This window comes from Homalodisca vitripennis, chromosome 7, assembly GCF_021130785.1.
Source record: "Homalodisca vitripennis isolate AUS2020 chromosome 7, UT_GWSS_2.1, whole genome shotgun sequence".
Lineage (NCBI taxonomy): Eukaryota > Metazoa > Arthropoda > Insecta > Hemiptera > Cicadellidae > Homalodisca > Homalodisca vitripennis.
Genome location: NC_060213.1, coordinates 19,944,243 through 19,969,002, shown reverse-complemented (window position 1 = coordinate 19,969,002; position 24,760 = coordinate 19,944,243). Strand labels below are relative to the sequence as shown.

At 33.4% G+C, this 24,760-nt stretch overlaps 1 protein-coding gene across 2 annotated transcripts in view; it reads right to left on the bottom strand.

The window, feature by feature from the left end:
* The window catches only part of LOC124366973, a 615,086-nt gene that overhangs the window by 103,016 nt on the left and 487,310 nt on the right, over positions 1-24,760 (bottom strand). For both annotated transcript variants that reach the window (XM_046823610.1, XM_046823611.1), the window contains exon 2: positions 17,368-17,478. In XM_046823610.1, coding sequence (XP_046679566.1) covers positions 17,368-17,478 — 111 coding nt within the window. The remainder of the gene's footprint in view (positions 1-17,367; positions 17,479-24,760) is intronic.

Here is a 24,760-nt window from a genome sequence, read left to right as displayed (position 1 = left end):
CTCGAAAATCACTTCGTAATCTAAATGTGGATCATTATTGAAATAAATGTAACTCAAGTTAAAATTTGCTCACTTAAAACGAGTCAACGAGTTTCCGATCTTGTTAGAGTTAAAATTTTAAGAAAAGAAAAATGTATACACTAAGTTTTGGTTAGTCCAAAATATAAATATTTATAATAGTATTTTGAAGCGTCCAGTAACATAGCTCACAGAATAATAGCAAAAATGATTATCTTGAAAGTTTTACATTCTGTATGTGACAAATTACTGAAGGGCACATTGTTACTTAGAGAAAGGTAATTTCCTTAAACAATATATTAAAAAAATAAAAAATAAGAGTTTTATAAAAAACATCATTTTCTAAAGTCATAAATTATGAAAAACATTTCAATTGTTGTATTTGTATTTCATAAATGTACTGTAAGAAAATTATAATTTTACCTTCAGCCATTTTTATTTTGCCTTGTTACACAATTCCAAATTCCGTACGTTAAGGGCTTACAAAATGTCACAGAGTGATAAAAAAATTCTGGAATACATTTCTTTAGTGTCCTAATCTCTTAATAAAATCTTCAATGTAAGCCCAATGCAATAATCCACTTGTTAGACGAGATAACTCTTGCAAAATTTAAACAGTGGGGAAATGACATTGAAATTAATCAAAATTTCCCCCCAAAAAACATATTTCAAAATCTATATAGGTTTAAATTTTTGGATGATTAACGGAATATAGCATTATAGCATATCATGAACTAAGGAAATAAGTTTTAATTATGTAAACATTTTAATATTCTTGTCCTTAGATATTCCCAAGTGACTTTTTAAGTTCATTAAATCTTGTTGGGAGTAAAGAAGTGATTTTGAATTTTCTGAAGAGCCTGCCAATGTTCACTGTATTGAGCCTTTTGCTCGGTTCATTAGGCTTCGAGGGCAGGGAGGAGGTTTCTGAATACTTTTAACAAAGCCATACACAGCATTACAGAGGACTGATCATGGGCAATTTCGTCCCTTTCAATTCATTAGTTTTCCGTTCCCCTCAATTGATTTCACTTTTTATTCTACCCTAGACGGCTTCTGCTCTTTCGAACTTTCACTTGTTTACAGTAAAGGACTGCATTTCCAAAGGAATATTCCGTTCCGTTTTCAGTTGTTTTAAATGAAAAAATTCGGTATTCAGTTACTCCGGGTTGTTATTTTTGGGGAAAAGCCTCACATTAAATTCCAATTTTTGAACGGTAAAGTCTTATTTTACAAGGCGAAGTTTAGGGCTAAGAAGCCTTCTCTAACACTTCATAATTAAATATATAATTTCCACTTAAAAAGTGTTCTATCTAGCTTTCAGCGATAGAAATATTGTAACACAGGTTTATTATTATAAATAACAAAAATACGTTAACAAACTTTATTTTAAGAAGAACCAACGTTGTTTTTAACACAAGGATATGTGGCTGAAAACCATTATTAAGTAAAATGTCATGGAGGCATTATAAGTTTTTTTCAATTTCATATTTCAATTCCAAGGCCTTAATTTATGCACTGACTAATATAAAGTAAAGATGTATTATTTTACCAGGCGGAGTCAAGACTAAGAAGCCCTCTCTAACGCTTAACCTGGAGTCCAACGGCTATAAGGTGACTTCCAAACCACCACCAATGGCTGGGCAGGCAGACTGCTTGCAAGGACAGGATCGCTCAGCGGTCACCCATCCAAGCAGCAGCCACGCTCGACGTTGCTTGCGTTGTTAGTCAAGTAAGGTTTTGAAAAAAAAATAACCAACTGAAGAGCACTAAAAGAAACTTTACACAATTAAAAGAAACTGTTTATTAACTTGGTATCCATAACTGAATGTTTGGATTGTTTTTCCATGTCGAACTATTAAGATAATGCTAATATAGCAGCGTCATCTTTTGTGATACCATGATAATATATGATAAGTTAGTTCCAGGAACGTAAAGCAGAGTTGATCTTTTAAACAAGTGATTTGATTTTTACTTTAGTGCGAACAATACTGTTGAATTAGAATGAAAGTTTATTCTCTAAAACGCAAGAAAGATAGTCACAATCGGTTCAGAATGAAGCGATTATATTACAACACACTAAACAAACTGACAAACTTAGAGCTTGTCTGAAATAAAAAACAAGTTATTTCTTAGGAAAATGAAACTGAACGAATTTTGCAACTGTATTTCAGTTGCATAAATTCATAATCTTAATTAAACTGGTACTTGTTAAATGATGACAGAGAAAGCAGAGAGATAGTGAGGAAGGGAAGCTTAAAGAGTTTATGACCGGAGAGAAATTCAAGCAAACACAAAACTTTGAAAGCTTCTAAGTCGCAGTATTGTGTGTAAACCGAGTCTCTCAATGTTTCACAGCTGTGAATTTTTTTTTTTCATTTCTGGTCTTCTTTGGACACTAATTACAACAAAGCTATAATAGAAGCACATTATACTGTAATTATTTTAAGCACTAATTAGTAAAGATTTTATATAAATTCAAATTTACGGAATTTAAGTAATAATAATAATAATCAATAATAGCAGATTATATTAATTAAAGACAATCATTTTAGATAGCGAATATTACGTAAATGATTGACTATGCTAGGTGTGTATGTTACATCATTATCACCAAACAGTTAATTTAAAATCTCATTTAACCATTCCAAAGAATCTTCATACCGAAGCTAAAATCGTACCTGATATAAGTCTACGAATGTACTAGTAAATGAACTACATTATTTACTTATGTATGAACGAAAGATTCCGCCACTACTGCAAGAAATAAAAGTATTATCCTTTTACAGCTTTTGCATGAATGAATAATCATTGAATAACAAACAAACACTAGAATTACATTAAGTGATGCAATTTTTAAATAATGTAGTGTGGTTCTTAATGCTCGCGTCAAAAAAAAAAAAAAAAAAAAAAAAAAAAAAAAAAAAAATCTGCTGCTCTTTACTCCAATCTCAAAACCAATAAAAGTAACGAAATCATTATTTTTAGAGAAGCCACACACATCGTGTTTTTTACCATTTTTTTTTAAGGAGAGGCCGATCCCCTTGTAAGCCTTATTCTGTCCGCCCTCATGGGCCACTGGCCTGTGCGAGGATCTTATCAAACAGAATAAGGGGGAGAGTCGATACAGTACAAGGTCAATGGTACTGATAAAAAGTGCAATGGTTACAGACAGAATTCGAACCCGCGTTATCTCTAACTCAGGCCCAAAGTCCAACGACTTTAGACCGCTCGGCCATCGGCACTCCCAATTTAAGATCTACTTATAATTTGAAGTGGATTAAATGATGGAGCAGAGCAAACAGTTTTGTGTATTCTGTCCAACAGCTAGTACTATAAGAAACATGGCGGTGAGGCTATGTATTGTAAGTTGTTAACAAAGTCTGGACACGCCAAGGAGGGAAAAGGTATGAAACAGTTTTTTTCCATTTTAACTAAAAAAAATGAGATTTGCAGGTAATGGCATAGTAAAGATTTTGAAATAGGTAGAATTTTTCCTATAACTAAGTGTAGCTATTTTAATTGCTACTTTAATAATTAATTTCAATACCTGATTGTAATGTTAACTGTCAAAACTTAACCTTAGTAAACATATACACCTTTTCAGTACAAATAACAGTGTACTAAACAAAACACGACTAAATTATACGAAATCTGACCTGTTGTGACCTGTATTCTGTAGTTAAGTGTTAATAATTAGTGATGTGTTTAGTTTTTATCAAGTGCATGTTTTAGAGTTAGTAAAGTTGACACACAACATGGTAGTCGTGATTCCTGACACGCGTGTCACAACGATCTGGCATTATTTGTTTATTTTAATCTACTTTGTAAATTACGTGTTAGGTTTTTTTTTAACTGAAGAAGAGATCAGATTGCAGATCTTGAAACGTAGTGTTACTGATTTTACTGATGGAAAATGTCGGGAAAAGTTCTGTTTTCTTCAATTTCTATTTTGTTTGTCGTGGGTGTACGAAATTATTTCCCACATAGTTGTATGTCGTTCTATCTTCCAATAATGAAATGAGCTGTAGAATTGACATTTTGAATTGAACCTCAGCAAACCTTGTTATGCGACACGTGGTGTGGTGTACTCATATCATATACATATGGAGACGTATATATATATTATTTACAGTAGAAACTAATAAATAGGTGCGGAGATTACATTGTTTACCACAAACAAATCTCCCCAACAGATTTTAATTGCATTTAATAGTAGAATATATCATGAAACAGAACGTAGGGAGAAATCAAGGGCATTTTGAGAAGAGGTTTCGGAGCAAAGCTGGAGTTTTATGGGGGTAGTTTTGTTAAGCTGGGGATCCAATAAAAGTCGACTCGAGGGGCGCCTTGTGTATACTGTATAGGATTTATACACACCGGTATACAAACATTTACACTGTACACATCGGGATATCTCATTGTACAATGAGCGCTTTAGAGTGTCATGACCATTTGTGTGGCTTCATTCTGAATAAGTTATGTTTAGTAACAATTTTAGTTGTAACGAAATCACTAGGGCGATAAGTGTTTGCTTTTTGTGGGTTTTAATTGATTAATTAGTACCATTAAATAAATAATATCATAAGAATTTTTCAATAATTTAATCGCAACAACTATTGTCTAAACCCCAATATTTTTATCAAATGCCAGGACATTTGTAAATGGACCTACTTGACTCATTGTTTAAATCAATGTTGTAGCACGTTATGATCTGTGATTTAACATTTTTTATTACTTATAATAACGAAATCCATAATTCATTTTCTTTTGAACTCTTTAAGGAAATAGTTTAAACAATTTTCTGTTAGAATTAAATAATATATTTGTACACAAGCATTCTTGTAAGATAAATGGAAACTCTGAAAACTAAACTTTTATTTAAAAATAAAGTTTTAAACGAAGGATACGTACTTACAAAGTGACGATGTTTAAAAAAATGTCGGATTTACTTACACGTGTACAAAAATAAACCATTTTTGGTGTAACACATGTATGTTTTCAAGCTTACCTAAAAATATACTTTTCCGCCCCAAGAAACAGAATTATTCCCATTTTCAAATAAGACCACAGATATTTGCATTACTATCACAAGATATATTTTCGTAATAATTATTCAATTGAATAGTTTTTTGTCCATGCAAATTGTAAAGCTTCCTACCGTTACATATGACCCATTGCCCATGTTAGCTTTCTTCCTTTTAAAAATTAAAAAAAAAATCTTTAAGGTCTATTTCAGAGTACTATGAAATAAATACCAAACAAGGTAAATCAAAATCACTTTCTCGGTGCTGTATCACATGCCCCACTATAACTCAAGCAAGTGTAGGCTGATAGAAGTTATTTTGTGGGGGATGGAAGTGCCGGTGGGCAGGGGGTGTGGTGGGGGGGGGGGGGTGCTGCCGGAATACAAACTCGGCAATCACGAGTTGCACGTGATCTTTTTATGAAAATGTTTTCCATCCTGACGCATATCTCCAGCCATCCGTCTCCAGTAGGCTGCATCAATTTCTCCAGTCGGCTCCAGAACTTCATACTTTTATAGACTCGCTACCTGACACGTTCCATTTGTCAAAAGCCCTACGTAAAAGCACAGACGGCTCTGTTCAGAGTTGGAAGTTACTCATTTGAAACTCATTTATCACGTGAGGATAAACTTGTGCTACGTGGTGTGGCAGATATACTTCTGGTAATCCCTCAAAAAGAAATAGAGATAAACTGGTATCAAAACATAAACTGACTTTGGGTAATATATTCTCTTTTAGTGAAAAAGTCATAAAATAAATCTATCAATCAGCCCGGACAATCATATACATTCTACAACAATCAACTTAAACTTCAAAAATCAAGAAATTCAAATTCAACTTCATGAACAAGAGCTTCTGTAATCATAATGAATATCATCTAGCACCAATCCAAATAATGTCCAAGGAACCTTATCTAGTTGTTCCAGGAAAAGAGATAACAAACTCGTTATCTACGATGTGATTATCAAAACATGATTTTTATCCAACACATGCACTGGTTACATTGAGGAACTTTGCATGTTACAATGTTTACGTAAGTATATAAAAGAAAGGCGACGTAAATTTTGAAATAACTTAGAAAACATGTATTTATTAGCACCAACATCGTTGGATTAAAGACTCTACATAGTTTTATTTATCAGTGGTTTTGCTATGGACTTAATCTTGTATAATATTTAAAAGATGTTTTCAAAACATACAAATATCAACGAATAACTGTTATATAATTCTGACAACATTCAAAGTTCGAGTAATCGATTTAATGCCCCCTCAGGATGGTGAGACAAATAAATGTTTTTTTAATATTTTAAAAGAGAAAAATATATTTTCAAACTATAGCTTTAAAATAAAATACAGTCAAACATTGGATACCAAAATTAATTTTATATTCAAACCAACGTTAACCCAAAAAAACCACACACAATATCTTACAAAAAATGTAATAGCTTCTAAAATATATTAATAAAATACGATACAATAATTCAGATTGTGCATCACCTTTCCGAAATTACGTATTCGAAACCTGATCATGAATTAAATTAATACATTACTTTTAATTTGTATTGTAACTTATTCTACCAATACAAATATTTTACAGAGACAGTGTTTATTATTTATTGTAACACTACCGTACATTTTTTACATTATTATCGAAATAATTATATCACGAAGTTACAATAGAGGGGTATTGTCATCATTCGAAGCGGCGAAATTTGTCGCTATTTCGCTCTATATAATTGGATTGGTAAGAATAGCCAAATTATTATTACAATTACCAAATTATAATTAGTCAATCCAAAGCCAAAAATGTTTGCAATTATATTTCCAATTTAGAAACTCTAAAGGAACAGACTGATTGATAATTCATTAGCAGGCTTCAGTTAGATGTGGAATCCGAACCAGCACTTGGAAAAGCATTGTGCGTTGCGTCCCTGTCGTTACGCAACAAACAAGCATTTAAAGTCACGTGACTCGATATTAGGATGTGACAACCTATGATTTAAATTAACATAGATAAAATAAACGACCACGAGTAAGACAACCTTCTGAACCGTCCTCCGAATTCATGGGGAAGTGGAAACCCCTGTTTAATCTCCAGATGAAGGTATAATTCAGCAAACAGAAATAGCTGGAGTCGACAGAGAGATGCAGGTGGCCGAACTGTGAGTAATAACAGTATATTGATTGTTGTCCCCACCCCGAGGCCACGTGGCGAGGCGAGTGGATTTCTCTCTCTGTCAGGAATTCCGCATCCCTCTACTGAAGAGGCCCGGGAGCAACCCTTGACAAACAGGTTAAGGGATGAGAGTACAATGATAATATGTTCAGATATTTAATATGCTAATAACTAAGTAATTTTCGTGAAAGGATAATTATTATCAAAGGTGAAAAAAAAACGTTGAAAGTCGGCATCTGATTAATTAGCATTGCGACTTAATTATTCCCTTTTTTTAAGTTTCGTATAACAACATAAATCCCATTTCAATTTTTTTAATTTTCGTATAAATCCCATTCTACCAGCATAGTGAATTATTGGAGTCCTACAATGGAATGCACTAAATCGTCATTTTTACCAATTTTTATATACAGTATTTCATTAAAATTTGGTTTAACCCACAGAGGTATAGTACTAAATATTAATAAAATAATACTTTTCCAAATGATTTATTTTTTGGACGAGGCCTTTCGAAACCAAAGGTTTCATCATCAGGCGACTCCACAAACAAATATTTGAATTATTTTTATTAGAATTAATATTAACATACCATATGGCGTAAATATGCAAATACAAAAATTTTGGAAATATTTCAGCCAGTACGTAAAATTAGATATGACTACAGTTTAATTTTTGAAATAATACAACAGAGTTATGTCTTGTAAAATGACAGAAAAAAAACAGTGTTATTAATACAACAGGGCTTTAAGTAACAAAGTGACATACCGTATTTCGGATGTTTGAATTGAACCAACAACGTTTTATTGAAAGGTAGCAGTTGCCCGAGGCTTTGCATGAGATCTCCTATTGAATAACAGTTACGACATAGACTTGTACTTTTTGAACACAACTTGAAAAAAGAGATGGTCACTGAAATATATCCCAGTCTCCTGATCAATCAGAATAATTCGGAGAGTGAAATATTTTGAGGTTTTCGCAGTCGGAGAGTGAAACATTTGAGTACAAAGATGAAACGGACTATTTCTATTACGAAACCCCGTCGTAATACTAGGACTAGCCGTCGGATTGTGCTGTTGTTCCAGTGAGTATCCTCTGTTTCACCTTTTATGCCCTTCTACACTACCGGGAGCCGCGCGAATTCCTTTCACAGGATCAGAATTACAAAAAACAGAAGTTCGATCCACACAACTATCCACAGCGCGATCTAATGGACAGGCCTAGTACTACAACTGATTGGATCTAACGCATTACTAGAGAATCCAGTTCATTGATCCTAGTTAATAACCCACTGTGAAACGTCTAGATTTGGATTATCTTGGGACAGGATTGTTCAGGGGAACCCAGCCAATGGGATATTGAGTCGGTCTTCTAATTCCTGTTGAGAGTTCACGAGGGGTACGTGGGAGCGGGGCGGATTCGAGCGAATTCCTTGAACTAGCTGTTCCAAAAATATATTGTAGTTATACTTTCCCCGCTACTTTACCATAGTGTCTACCTGCCCTAGTGTCACCTTGTCCGCATTACATTCATGTGCCTTATCCGACTTAAGAGTGCCATTTTAGTTGCTGTTAACAGTATAGCTGGGGAACCCAACCAAGGGGATATAGACTCGGTCATCTTCTTTTGAGAGCTCACGAGGGGTACGTTGGAGCGATGCAGATTCGAGCGAATTCCTTGAACTAGCTGTTCCAAAAATATGTAGTTATACTTTCCCCGCTACTTTACCATAGTGCCTACCTGCCCTAGTGTTACCTTCTCCGCATTACATTCATGTGCCTTTCCGACTCAAGAGTGCTATTTTAGTTGCTGTTAACAGTATAGTTGGCCTAGTGCATTATTTAATCAGCGCTCGTAATTTAGAAAATATCAAAATTTATTTACTATTTAAATGCGTGCTCATTATTAGACTCAGTTTCCTAAAGTATGGTAACTATTAGAAAGCGGTCGACTCTTTTGTATATGAGTCTATCAATACTTTTTAACGCATGTAAAGTAGTTTAATTAATACAATTAATACTATTGAAATAAATACTAAAATAGTTATAAACATTAGGATTACTAAACAATGAATATAGTTTAATAGACACAAATAAAACAAGAATAACGACTGAAATAATATAATAATAATAATAATACTATGCAAACCAGTTAAAAAAGTCAAATTATAACAATTAATTGAAATTAAAAATTACATACAATAATGTTATTTTTTCAAAAACATAGGTTAATTAATGTAGCATGCGTAATGTTTTTAGAAATGGATGAAAAGTGATTGACAGGGAGCCCTGAGAGGCTGAGGGCACATTCCTACCGCTAGTCTACTCGTGAGCCCTATACAGTAATGATTCCATGACATTACATCAAGACCGTTGACGAACAAACTAAGAAGTAAAGAATTGCAAATACTGTAGGCGAGTCACGAGATGACCCGCAGCAGCTGTGTATTGGTGTGGTATCACCCTATTTTGCAGGCACTGCCAGTAATTGCGTTTGCAACATTAGTGCACACGATTATAGTTATAGTCTCAAGAGAGGTGATTAGCCTTCAATTTACCGATATGCAAAGAGACTAGGGGGCCTTTTCGTGACTCGCCTACAGTAGAGTATTTTCTTTGAAGTGAGGCTATGAATATATTTACGATCATATATGCTCGTAAATATGGTCGTGGTGCACCCGCATTGAATAGGTTGAAATGACGTGACTGTTTGACTGATACGATGTCACAATTCGTTTTACGATGACGATAATTCACAAATGAACAAACACGGTAATGTGAGTGAAGCGGAGAAGGAGCTACGTAATAAGCCGGATTTTGTTGTTAAATATGTTTCAGCTGCGATGAATATTAGTGACCTGCAAGCTACTGAATAAATAATTGTGCTCCGTCGGTAGCGAACTCTGGACATATGATTATGCGCAATTAATTATACATCAGGCACGTGCATGTTTAAACACTGTCGGATGGATGTTTCGACTGAACAATCACGTCGTGGTCTGGAACCAAAACTGAATAATAAGTGCTTGTTTTATCTCATTTTCCAAACCGTTTCATAAACTGTTACTCTGAATACAGAAAATGGCGTTTTTTACAGACTCAGCAAATATAAGTTTGTAAAATGGCTCAGCCATTGGTTTAGGCAGAAACTACTACAAAATGTTATTGCCAACGTCCAAATAAACCCCATCTCGTAGTAATTGTGATGTTAATAAGATATTGCAATTATTGTGGAAAGACAGATTAAGAATATTACAATAAATTTCTTAGTTAAAAGTACAACAAAGAATTAGCAATATATTCAACACAATCGACATAAATAAAAGCGAGAAAGTTGTTCAGAATCAGAAGGATCAGAAAGTAAAATAAAATATATAATTTCGTATCTGATAAAGTAACTAAAGAGGGTATTAAAATTATTTAAGAGGATTAAAGAGGATAATCAGCACACTATTGTCATTTAAGAGCATGATCAGTCCCCACCATTGTGATTAAAAGGATGATAAGTGTCAAATCTGTCATTGAAGAGGATGATCAGACTCACCACAGTCATTAAAGAGGACAATCAACCCCATCTCTGTTACTAAAGTTGAAGATCCGAAAAGAGGTATTTGATAAACCAGTAGACACTTTTGAACAAATTGTTTAAAACTGTTTAAAATATTTGCTTATTCCTGTTTTATACTGTGTATTTGTTTTTACGAATATAAATACGTCTATAGCCAAGACACAAGAGGTAGATAATCAAGATAAATATAGACAATGCCGTCTTAGACACCTCATGGTATGCTGCAAAAAGGCACATTTAATTAATCTTAATATTTAATTAATGCGTAATAAATAAATATTACAATTAAATACCTTGTTTAAAGTTTGTTATTGACGATGAACCGTTTGAATAGATAATGAGATGCATGAATGCAATAAAGTGTGGCTTAGTGTTTTTTTCACTTGAAGAAGAGGGTATATTTCAACCGTCGAAACGTAGTAATTTTCTTTTTGTAAAATACAACGATTGCAAAAGTGTTCTCTGATATTAATTGTGGTTAAAAACACACATTGAAAATATGAATAAATCTTGAGTATGTGTATTTTGAAACGTAAGATACAAGCATGAAAGAACATTTCTCAACAACATTGGTAAAACAGTTTTTTACTGTACACTTTAATACGAGTTTCCAAATTTGATTTGTTGTTGCGTTTTCATAAAATTCGTGCGAAACATATTAAAGGTGTTTTACTTCAAGAGCACTTTTAAGCATTCATTTAATTGGAAATAATAAGCCACATTGTAATGAAAAATTAAACTAGTTAAGAGACCATGGTCTTTTTGTAAAACACGTAAACAGACATGGAAAAGAATAATTGTACTGTCTACATTTACAGTTATCTCTATATACTGATGCATGACATCACATTCTTAGGTATTAAATTTGGGACCATCCTGCGAAAATACATAGTAAAGGAAGTGGAGAACAATACACGTTGGACACAAAATAAACAGGCTGCAGATGAAAGTCAGTAAATGGCGTACAGAACACGATGAAGTCATTGAGATAGCGAAGCGGTGCGACGATACTAACAGTAACAATATCCAAGGCTTTGCCACGGCAATATAACAGTATCAGCCCACTAAGAGGAAACAAGCACTTCCTGTGTATTGTACCGTTCTCAAAGGACTAACTTCCACACTGTACGATGTATCCTAGAGAACTTCCAGCACTGTACGTTGTCATCCTGTTGATTATATTGTTTCAGGTCAAGTCAAAAAGTCAACGTTTTCTTGCCAAGCTGGTTTATATTTAAGTTAATAATACTAAAGAGATTCGGTTGGGTAATCTATTTCTGTTCGTACAATCAAGTTTTAATTATTTTAAAACAGTCATTTTCGGAGAAGTAAGCATGACTCATATTTTCATTTTGAAAATCTATCATATCAATAACGATCAACATATCCTTTTTACCCCTATATATATATATATATATATATATATATATATATATATATATATATATATATATATATATAGAATATAGTAAGAACCTTCAATTTTTTATATAATGGAAAGAGGAAGTTCCAGAGAATAATAATCTGTAAAATCCTCAAAAACGCCAAAAAATTAATTTTGGGCGATTTAGGGAGGCCTTAAAGAGTGTTAAAGTGTAACCTCCCATGGTCAGTGGTTTCAAGCAATATTAAATTCTTTGTTTGAAGTTGGCGATTGACGATGGAACGATTGTGAAGGAAACAGGATTTTCCGTACATTTGCCATCGTTCAGTGAAACAAAACATCAGTAACACTACGTTTCAAGATCTGCAATCTGATCTTATCTTCAGGTATATAACTAACCTAACACATAATTACAAACTAGGCTGAAATAAACAAATCATACCAAAGGTTGTTACACGCCTAAGTCAGGAATCACAACCACCACGTTGTGTGTCAACTTCACTAACTCTAAAACATGCATTTAATACAAAACTAAACACAACACTCTGGTATGATTTGTTTATTTCAGCCTATTATGTAATGATGTTTTAGGTTAGTTATTTATCTGAAGAAGAGATCAGATTGCAGATCTCGAAACATAGTGTTACTGATTTTTTTCAATGAACGATGGGAAATATTTTCAAGTCATAAACTGGCATGACAATACCAATTTGTACCTTGTACTGCACATGACAATTCCCAAATGGTAGAAAGGGAGATGGGAAGTGTCAGCCCCTCCTGACAAAGAAAGTTTCGACCCTACTTGAACAGTTCTCGAATAATTGGGTTCGTCTACCTACAAGCATGAAACTTTCCGTATGCAGGAAAGTAGGCGGAAATACGTGAACACTTTCCTCCACGTGAGAGAAACTTTTTGACGTTGCAGTGGTAAACATTTTACGAATTGTGTGTCTAACTTGAATGTATGATTTTTAATAGAATCTGTGACATCTGTGTTATACACATTTATGTACATTTTTACACTTACACTTTTACGATAAATATATAAATTTTAAATTAAATATATACATATATATATATATATTTAATATATATATATATATATATATATATATATATATATATATATATATATATATATATAGTCCGTAAACGAAGTACATTTCTGAGTGTTATGAAAATGAAACTTAGTGTGTTAGTGTTATCGAGTTCGTGTAAGTTGTTTTCAAACGGCATTCTGAAACTAGTTTCTACCATATATTCTGATTGAAACTCATCGTCACTGTCAACATTTTTTTCTTTTCCAAAATTTGTTTAAAATTGGTCAAATTGCTTTGAAAACGTCTCCTTCTCAAGGATAAATGCCTTTGAACGACAAAATATGACCTTAATAGAATTTGGTTAGTTTCTGGGGTAGCAACACCTCGCAAGAAAGCCTAAAAAGAGCTAGTTTATATAAATATTTCAAGAAATATGTTACACAATTATAATCTCTGAATTATTTTTTACCGAAAAATATTAATTTTCTAAGGAACTCAACTACAGTTCAAGATATATATCCATGAATACGTTCGTTAACATGAAATAACCAGTAACACTTGGTGTATTAAAACACTTCATGTAAGTAGTGAAACAAGTTGTATAATTGTAGACTCTTAGAGCAATTGGAAAATTCTTTAAATATTACTAAATGTTAATAAAAACACTACTTTTTCCAAATTGTTTATTTTTCGGACGAGGCCTTTCGAAACCAAAGGTTTCATCTTCAGGCAACTCCACAAATAAATATTTACACATTGTTTGTTACAATTAATATTAAAATAACATATGGTGTAAAAATGTAAATACAAAAATTTTGGAAATATTTCAGCCAGTATGAAAATTTAGATTTGACTAGAGTTTAATTTTTGAATTATTTTTCTTATTTAAATTTATTATTAAATTATTTAAATAAATTCCAATCTTCTATCTTCGCAATTTATTCAAAAATTAAACTCTAGTCAAATCTAAATTTTCATACTGGCTGAAATATTTCCAAAATTTTTGTATTTACATTTTTACACCATATGTTATTTTAATATTAATTGTAACAAACAATGTGTAAATATTTATTTGTGGAGTTGCCTGAAGATGAAACCTTTGGTTTCGAAAGGCCTCGTCCGAAAAATAAACAATTTGGAAAAAGTAGTGTTTTTATTAACATATTTTAGTAATATTTAAAGTTGTATAATATTTACGATTTTTATGAATTTTTAATAGATCGTATTATTATATAATTTATATATAGATATTTATTTTACATATAGATTTTATATATATAAAATCGTATAGAACGTATTTTTAGTTTTATTACAAAATGTGCTCGTGTAAAATTTTTGAAAACATGTTGGACGAAAGAACATTTTTAGTTAGAAATTATTTACGGAAATTAATTGATTTTGAACTTCAATATTATTTACTTCTAAAAAATAGTCCATAAAATCTAGTTTTATACATTAATGCATCCCTTAATTTAGGATAGATGTCGTTGTAATTAAAAATGCTTATATCTTGTGATGTCAAAATTTATTAGGGTTATGTTTTACTATTCAGACTCGTTCACTGCGCTATATCCTCATGGAACATTGCAGTTTTACTAAGGTGACACTCTGTATATACAAGATAAGAAACATACAGCTTGATTTTGACGAGTAAATTCAGTAAATACATGAATTTAACAAAGAATCATAGAAGACGTATTAGTTTTCTTTTTGTTCATATTTTAATTTATATTAAAGATCTTTTACATGAAATATACGCATATAGATGAAAAAAAAAACAATTATACTATATGAGCTATTATTTATGTGTGATAAAATGTTATATAAAGTAAATTCTATGGTCGACCTACACAGAAATTAAATGACTTATATTACTTATTGTTGTGAGTTTTTGAGTACAAGCGAGTTTGTTTACGTTATGTTGTAATTTATTTTTTATTTGTTTAATCTTGACTACAAGTTTAACAAATGTGACTATCCGAGTTTCAATTTTATTAGTTGCGCTTTTGAACCTAATTTAGATTGACAACCTTTATTTATTCATACATTGGCCTAACAAACAATTTTTATCAAAAAGCGATCAAAATTCTGATTAACTGTAAAAATTCATTAGGTGTTTTTAGATGTAGCAAACACAATTAAATAATTCAAATATGGACATAAATGATTGATACTAAATCGAATTTTTGCGAGCACGTTTTTCCCACGATATTTATTTCTTAATAATCATGCCCAGACGATTTATACTAAAACAACATTTAATTGTAATACTACTACATTTTATTAATAAAAACTATTGTTTTATAATTGATTTTCGAATTAAAATTTGTAACAAAATCAATGTTTCAATATTAAGGTGAAGGAAGCATTTATGGCCGACTATAAACACATTGGGGAAGCTGTTTTTATTTACCGGATAATAAAAAACGATGTAATAAAAGCTGACGCGAGATATTAAACTGTCTACATTTGCTTGCAGTTTTGTAAAGCAGTGTAATTAACATCATTGAAGGGTAATACTGGGTGGAAACGAATTCTAATAATTTATTCAAAACAAATCCACCTCGCGTCTCCTTAAAAAAGAAGTCAGGAAATGCCCCACCGGGTCCACCCCTCAATAGCGGATCGGAGAAATGCCGATACAATGAGGGCGAGGGGGGGAAGGGGAGTTGACAGTTCTTTAAAATTCCAAATCACTTTCAAACTCCCGATAAGTTTTAATGAACAGGGAGGGGACACTCCAGGAATAACAAGTCCTGGTTAAAGTTATGAGGATGTAGAGTGACGTCAGGAGTGTTCATATTGGATTTTCCTTTTTTATATTCACCAGGGTAGTAGAAGATGTGTTTAACTTCGGAGGGCAAAACTAATTCTATACAATAATTTTCACTTACAAGAATTCGAGAAGAAATGAAATTTAAACTCATAAAATGGTAACAATACCTATGCTATAAGAAAGAACATTATAATAACCTGGCAAAATATGATATTTTTTAGATTTTTGTATAGTAAAAAATACGTTTTATATATATATATATAAAACATATTTTTTACTCTCTAAATAATTAATACTCTCTTAGAGGTTAGTTTAGATAGAGTTTTTGTTTAAAAGACAAATTTAATATATTTTTGTATGGGTTTTTTGTGCGTTGTATATATTAATTATATATATATATATATATATATATATATATATATATATATATATAAAATTTTCTTCCATACAAAAATAGATTAAATTAGTCTTTTAAACACAAAATATATCTAAACTAACCTATCAGAGATGAGCATTAGATTGAATAATTTAGTTAAAATGTTATCACGCTATTTATATTTATTTTAAATAAGAAATAAAAAAGTAAAAATTAAATACACATATGTGTAATCATAAAGCTTTGGCGTTGAATGTAAAAGACCAATATAACAATTAAAAACTTCTTATGGCATAAGAAATCGATTACATAATAATAAAACTTTGATTAGAATTAGGAGAAATTAACTTAAAATACACATTTTAGTGTTATGTACGTTAAACTGTCAAGACTGCTTGAATGACTTTAATTTTTTTCAATTAATAGTTCTGAATGGGAGATGGGCTATGATTGATAAGGGATAACTGTAAGTATTCCTTATAAGTTAGTGTTTACAAACACTCTTACACACGAAAACTCCATGATTTAATTCTTTGCTATGAATGAAATGTAATGTGAATTGAAAATGTTAATGTACTGTTGTATGTTTTTACATCTCAATACAATTTATTAAAAATTCTTAATTATTAACTGTTACTTAAGAAAATTGACGCACATTTTATGGTGATAAAAAGAAGTGAATCTTGCAAGGAGTAAAAAAATTATGACACTCGGTTAGGTATTATAAATATTCTAGAAACTGTTGAGCGCTGCACCAGAAACAGCGAAGAAAGCATAATTCTAGAAGATACGGTACTTAAATTAATTTAGAGGTACAGTCAGTAGAGTAGGAATGTTTGATTTTCAACAATGGATACAAGAGTTCTGCTTGAAACTCCATCTAATTTGTGACTTCTATTCCAAAAATAAAGTTTCTGGATAATAATGAGCTATGAAACTAGTAGTAAAATAAATAAAGTAATGATATTCTAGACATTCTGAATTAAGTAACGATTAAAAGACTCACCGAGGCTCCATGGAAGTTGTGGAAAGACCAATGAGGGACAGAGCCAAGACTCAGGGGTCTCCGCTTGTTGACGAAGTCTACCGGAAGACTGTAGTCATCGCACAACGCCACCTGTAAATGTGTCAAATTCAGAAATAGTTTTTTAATAAATTTGTAGAAATACTAATGTTATAGCTATTGGTCTATAGACAATCTTACCACTCGCGTCACCATCTACACTCTTATACTACTTTCAAGTCTGCAAATGTCAAAAGTACTCATACAAAAAGCGATTTGTATGTAAAACTTGTAGATTTCCTTATAAGAATTACTATATTAGAGTATAACGCCCTCCATTTTCGTGTGTAGTTAAATACAAAATTTTCATTACATAGTGTGCTGACAATGTATCTCAAAAAACGATTAAATTTGCATGGAAATTTAAATGGAGGACGTTACTTACGTGTTATGATAGTTAAAAATAGAATGTATGATTCACAAATGTTGACACCACTTTCAAATAATATGTTTAATTAGCATTAAACAATCTTACAGGACACAATATATTTTCTTGAAATTAAAAGTATTAAAAAACTTTTTAAAACTTTCAAATTTTTCACAAATTTGTTTGTTTAATAGCTTAAGACTATAATCTAATGAGTATTTTTAATTTCAGGTTTTGAAATATTTAAGCTGAATTGTGTAAGTAATTTGAAAAGTAATACAAAAATGAACGACTTTATTAAAACGCTATGCTAAGTGAAATTATGTATCGCCTACATAATTATATTACATTTACAAGTATATCACTTTGGTTGTCGTCTATAGTGGTCATTATATTTGTAGTATAACATTTTTCACTTAAGTACACATATGATGTTTCAAAAACAATTGAAGATAGCAACAATATTAAAAATGCCTACCAAATTTGAGAAATCAAAATTTATATAATTCTAGTTCTCACATGCTTTTTGTCTTCAGAACTTTAAAATTGGTATAAAGATAACAAAAAAGGCTTGATAATTCTGAGTTAGCTTTAGAGAAAAATGAGTTACTTGTCACATCTTTGTAACTGAAACGAAGAAATGTCGATGAAGAACACATCTTAATTGTGTAGAGAGAAAGAAGAGTTCACAAGGATAAGAGGAATGAGGACAATATCAGCGTGATGCAGCTTTCCATCGTTAACACACAACAAAGCTAGTTGGAACGTTTTTCTGTGATATTACCGTGACCTGGAGTACGGTGCCGACGTGCCAACGGTCGCCTCGGTCTCCTTTATCGTTAACACACAACAAAGCAAGTTGGAACGTTTTTCTGTGATATTACCGGGACCTGGAGTTACGGTGCCGACGTGCCAACGGTCGCCTCGGTCTCCTTTATCGTTAACACACACAACAAAGCTAGTTGGAACGTTTTTCTGTGATATTACCGGGACCTTGAGTTACGGTGCCGACGTGCCAACGGTCGCCTTGGTCTCCTTTATCGTTAACACACAACAAAGCTAGTTGGAACGTTTTTCTGTGATATTACCGGGACCTGGAGTTACGGTGCTGACGTGCCAACGACCGCCTCGGTCTCCTTTATCGTTAACACACAACAAAGCAAGTTGGAACGTTTTTCTGTGATATTACCGTGACCTGGAGTTACGGTGCCGACGTGCCAGCGACCGCCTCGGTCTCCTTTATCGTTAACACACAACAAAGCTAGTTGGAACGTTTTTCTGTGATATTACCGGGACCTGGAGTTACGGTGCTGACGTGCCAACGACCGCCTCGGTCTCCTTTATCGTTAACACACAACAAAGCAAGTTGGAACGTTTTTCTGTGATATTACCGTGACCTGGAGTTACGGTGCCGACGTGCCAACGGTCGCCTTGGTCTCCTTTATCGTTAACACACAACAAAGCTAGTTGGAACGTTTTTCTGTGATATTACCGGGACCTGGAGTTACGGTGCTGACGTGCCAACGACCGCCTCGGTCTCCTTTATCGTTAACACACAACAAAGCAAGTTGGAACGTTTTTCTGTGATATTACCGTGACCTTGAGTTACGGTGCCGACGTGCCAACGGTCGCCTTGGTCTCCTTTATCGTTAACACACAACAAAGCTAGTTGGAACGTTTTTCTGTGATATTACCGGGACCTGGAGTTACGGTGCTGACGTGCCAACGACCGCCTCGGTCTCCTTTAGCCTATCGTTAACACACAACAAAGCAAGTTGGAACGTTTTTCTGTGATATTACCGGGACCTTGAGTTACGGTGCCGACGTGCCAACGGTCGCCTTGGTCTCCTTTATCGTTAACACACAACAAAGCTAGTTGGAACGTTTTTCTGTGATATTACCGGGACCTGGAGTTACGGTGCTGACGTGCCAACGACCGCCTCGGTCTCCTTTATCGTTAACACACAACAAAGCAAGTTGGAACGTTTTTCTGTGATATTACCGTGACCTGGAGTTACGGTGCCGACGTGCCAGCGACCGCCTTGGTCTCCTTTATCGTAACAAATTGACTTCCATTTTAGCTTTCACATGTTTACTTGTTATATAGCCTATTTCGTGGAGCATTACCTAAGTAACCACACAGTTACGTGACAAGTTAGTATCGCTTTCATAGGGGAGATCTGCCAGTATTAGAAACACCATGTTCCTGATGTTGTAACAATTATCAGCAACACATTTTTTTACAATTTTTAGTTTTTATTTCATTTTTTGAAAACATTTTATGGCCTCTGGTTATACTTCAAGCAATTCCTCGCTAGTAATAATTTTTTGGGTCAGGTTCCGTTATTTCACACCATGTTTTTAAATCGCTACTATAGCCACGGAATTGATTGTTTTAACTATTTATGATCATAGATGAGTACGGAGGTACTAAACTAGATAGACACTGTTTGTTTTCCTTGACGACGTCTTATCTTATCAGCATCAAACATGCTCAGACTGGCGCTGTTATCGCTTGCTCACCGGTTTCCGCTGTCGCTCAAGCTATCAGTTCTGCATACTTCTTTAACAAGAAGTATGCAGAACTGATACGAAAAAAAAAACTGTCGAAATGAGACGAGAGCCTCCGGCCATCAGCGCGGCCTTCGGCAGCACCTTCGGTGCTGCCCGCGCTGATGCCAATAAAAGAAAAACATCCCTCGAGATAGTACCTATCAGTAAAATATAAAATTCTAGAGGGGCTGATCAGAAATATAAATTGAAATGATTAGTTCACCTCAAACAATCAAATCCGTGGCTATAGTAGCGATTTAAAAACATGGGGTGAAATAACGGAACTTGACCAATTAGTGTTACATTTTGTTTATTTACTTTTGTATTTACTTTTGTGGTGTCTGAAGAAGACATCCTTGATACATTTCGAATTGACTGTTAAATGAGAGATTTCATGAGATAAATATATATCAAACGGGAACAAATTTCTCATTTAAGAGATGGATATAGTAATTTATCAGAGGATATTGAAGGGGTATGAAGTAACAAGATGTATATTACCACACGGACGGTAACGGGCTATTTAAGGGATTGGAGAAGGGTTAGAGTGAGGGGGAGGGGGGAGACTCATTCACTTTAGAGAGTCAGGTGCGAGGTTCCTTCATCCTTACCGTGTAGCCTACCCCTCTCAGGGTATAAATGATAAGATTAATGCAGACAGGCCAGGCCAGCGAGCCGGCTATTTCTCAGCGTGATCTGCCAAATTGCAGCCCTCCGCCGTACAATGGAACGCGTCAACGTATTAATTACTGGTTACAAAACTGGTAATTAAATTAATGAAACCGTTGTTCAGTGCCTGGTGGTGAATAGGGGCGGGCGGGAAGAGACAAAGGGCTGCTGGATGGGAGATGGGCTCGGATCGATAAGGCAAAACTGCATGTTGTCCTCATAAGGGTGTGTTTACAAACACACACTTTTAAATTTACAATTGTCGCGTAGTCGTTACTAAATTGTCGTAATTCCGTATAAGTAATATTGTAATCATAATGGTGCATTTCATGAACTGGTCGAAATTTATGGTTGTCGGATGATAATTTATGTGTAATTAAACATATTAAGACATAATTAACACAGCATTTAATTAATTAATGGTTCCAGCTATATTATATAATGTAACTACCTGATTATTTGTGCATTGGTTATACTTAAGAGGGAGGCACTCGGCATATCAACTAGATCTCGAAAAGCATCTTTTATGCCGCTGTTAATTGTTTACCTCTCTAGGGATAAAATACGCAAAGAATCAAGGATACGCCGGAAAATAAGTATATGTCAACTTTCATATAATTTTAAAGTAATACTCAATAAGTACTTAAGTACTTTAAATTAAACTGAATCTTTATTATTAAAGGATACTGATTTGCTTTTTATACACTGTTCACTTACAAAGTGACTAAAATGAGTCAATGACATCGAAGGTCAAGTCATGATGACATAATGGGTTCTAGTATCAGTCTTTTTACTTTCAATATCCCTCTAATGAAACACAATTATGAGATGCCTCCATCTTAACTACATTCATATTTGAGGACAATGATTAATGAGCCACACTAAAAGCAAGATGTACAAAATCTCTAACTAAATAGCCTCCATTTATTATAATAATAAAAGGGTTTGTCGGCTTTAGAAAGTTTATATTTTTAAAATTACTGACTGAGGTTTAACAAAGCCTATCTATCACTCGAGAGGCTGGGAATATTTCATTTCTATATGTTTATCTGTTAGCTTGGTATCTCGACAGCGAAACGACCTTGAAATTATGCATAGAGCCTAATTTAAATATGAGGATTCTGAGTAGAATTTGATTAAGCGTTAGAGAACATTTTTACAATGGTCTAATGGGTAACCGTGATGGCAACTAAAAATAGCAGAATAAATTTGTAAACAAACTAAGTACTATTAAGTTTATCATATGTAATAATGATCTTGAAAGTCCTTTGTTTGAAGGTTATTTTTGACGATGGAAGGATTGTGAAGGAAACAGGATTTTTCCGGACATTTGCCATCGTTCAGTGAAACAAGAAATCAGTAACACTACGTTTCGAGATCTGCAATCTGATCTCGTATTAGGTATTACTCAGGTATTAGGTTAGTTCTTTACCTGAAGAAGAGATCAGATTGCAGATCTCGAAACGTAGTGTTACTGATTTCTTGTTTCACTGAACGATGGCAAATGTCCGGAAAAATCCTGTTTCCTTCACGATCTTGAAAGAATTTAAATATACTCTTATACATAAAAAATAAAACCATATTATTGTACCATAGTTCAAATTCATTTATGCTGAATCGCGGTAGGAAGTAGGCTCTTATTAACTAGACGCGGTGCGTGGACATTTTTTTTTGTTCAGTTGGACCGGCAATCAGCTGATCGGTCAGTGACGTATCGGGTGATGCGTTCCTCCCGGCTCGCTGGAGAGTTCAGTTCGAGTCTTGAAGCCACGACGACAAGGTCCTGTTGAGAATCGCAGCTCTTCCTCTAACCCTATAGTGTGGGATTTAGAGTAATTCCATTTTTTATCGCGTGTAAATTTAATTCAAGTTTTTTAATTTTTCTTCAGTGCGTATTAAATCCCTATCAGCCTCCGTAATCTTCAAAGTAGTAAGTCCCGTACCAGCGTTTAGTTAATATCTTTGATTTTTATACTGTTGTAATTAAAATTTCTAAAGTTTCCCATCTTTCAGAGTCTGAGAATTAATTACATTTTTTGAAGTATTGTGAATTAAATTTTGGTCATAAAGTTAATATCAAGTTTTGTGTTATATTGATTTTGAGTATTTTGAGAAGAGAAGTTTTATTTTATTTTGTTAATTTAAACAATTTTTTGAGAAGTATAAATTTTTAGTTTCATTTTAATTTTAATTCATTTTTAATCAGACTCTTAATTAGATTTGTTCGATTGTGTGAAGTTTTGAAGAAAATCGAATCAAAAGTTTGTAAACTTTGTTAATTTTTTGGTAAACTTGAATTTCGGAATAAACCAAGTATTTCCGAAAAGTTGTTTAATTTATAAAGTATTAGCTCCATATAAATTTAAAATATGTGCTGTAATAACGGTACATTATTTTCTTCAATTATAGTTTATTAATTTCCTTAAATTTAATAACTAAAAAACGACTTCGTCTTAGTTTGATACAAATACTTAAAAACAATTACCCATTATACCATATATGTTCAGCAGATTTCTTCTAAGTGATAGGTAAAAATTGTCAAAAGCCCATACTTGGAATGCGTATAATTCCTAATGAAGGGATAAAGATTATTAAAACATTGTTTATAGTGTTCAGTGAAGTTGTCTTAAAGGACTATTCTGACATAAAAACAAATTAATCAACAACAAACTAATCACACAATCGTTATCGCACTGTATTTCTAAGAACTGCTCCCATTGTACGGAACACAGTTCTGCTCCCAGCGATCTTGACGGGAGCTAAATGGCTTATTAGCCTTTGTCTGGATACTGGCCTCTATCATCTTAGCGCCTCAGATATGACATGAACGATTATGATTTTAATATCCTGGACTCTTTGTATGAAGCCAATTCTAATAAGGCCTCTAATAAGTTCCAGAGGCAGGAAAACTGCATAATAATATCCTCCCCTCTTTTATTTACCGTAAAAGCTCAATTTCGAGTTTGCCTGATGAACCTCCCATTGTCATATCAGCTCCTTTTGTCTGGCTACATTCTGTTTGCATGCATGCTCTGACATGTCTATTGTGTCAACAGCCCTTTCTCGGCGCGTGTCCGTCCAGGAGCTGCTGCGACATGGGGGAGAGGGAGGGGTATGCTTCCCGCGATGTTATCACTGGGGAAACCAAAGTTTGATCCCATTTTTCAATAAAATACAGAATATTCAAAGAAAACATGAAAGAAACTGTTACAGCATTTATGTCAATTTCGCAATTAATAATTTACAAGGAACCAGGAATTCAAATTCGCCCATAAGACGATAAGATTACTTTAAGATTCAAGTAGATGAATGGAAACCAAACTAAAAACTCTAAAAGGTTTAGGGATTAAAAGAGATATTCAGTATATTAACCGAGTACTCCAAAATCCATTAGGTTATGTTCTTGAGAACTGATTGGCTGAGCGTCAGCGAAGCCTACATATCAGAGAGCTAGTCAAATTTATCTTTCGCCTGTCTTAACCATGATTATAGGTGCCACTAGACTCATTAATTATATTGGTAACGTATAGAAACTTAAACTAAACGAACTCGAATACCAATACAGAACTAAAAATCTGACTGATTATGTACACAGATATGAAATGGACTGATAAATTAACTGCAACTTGTAACAGAGTATTTTCCAGCATTCTAAAATGGTTTGATCTATACCTGCCACTCCGCGTCAAAGACTTGTGTTTTCTCATGTCAACTATTGTGACAAACAACATGGCTGTGGAGCTCTTG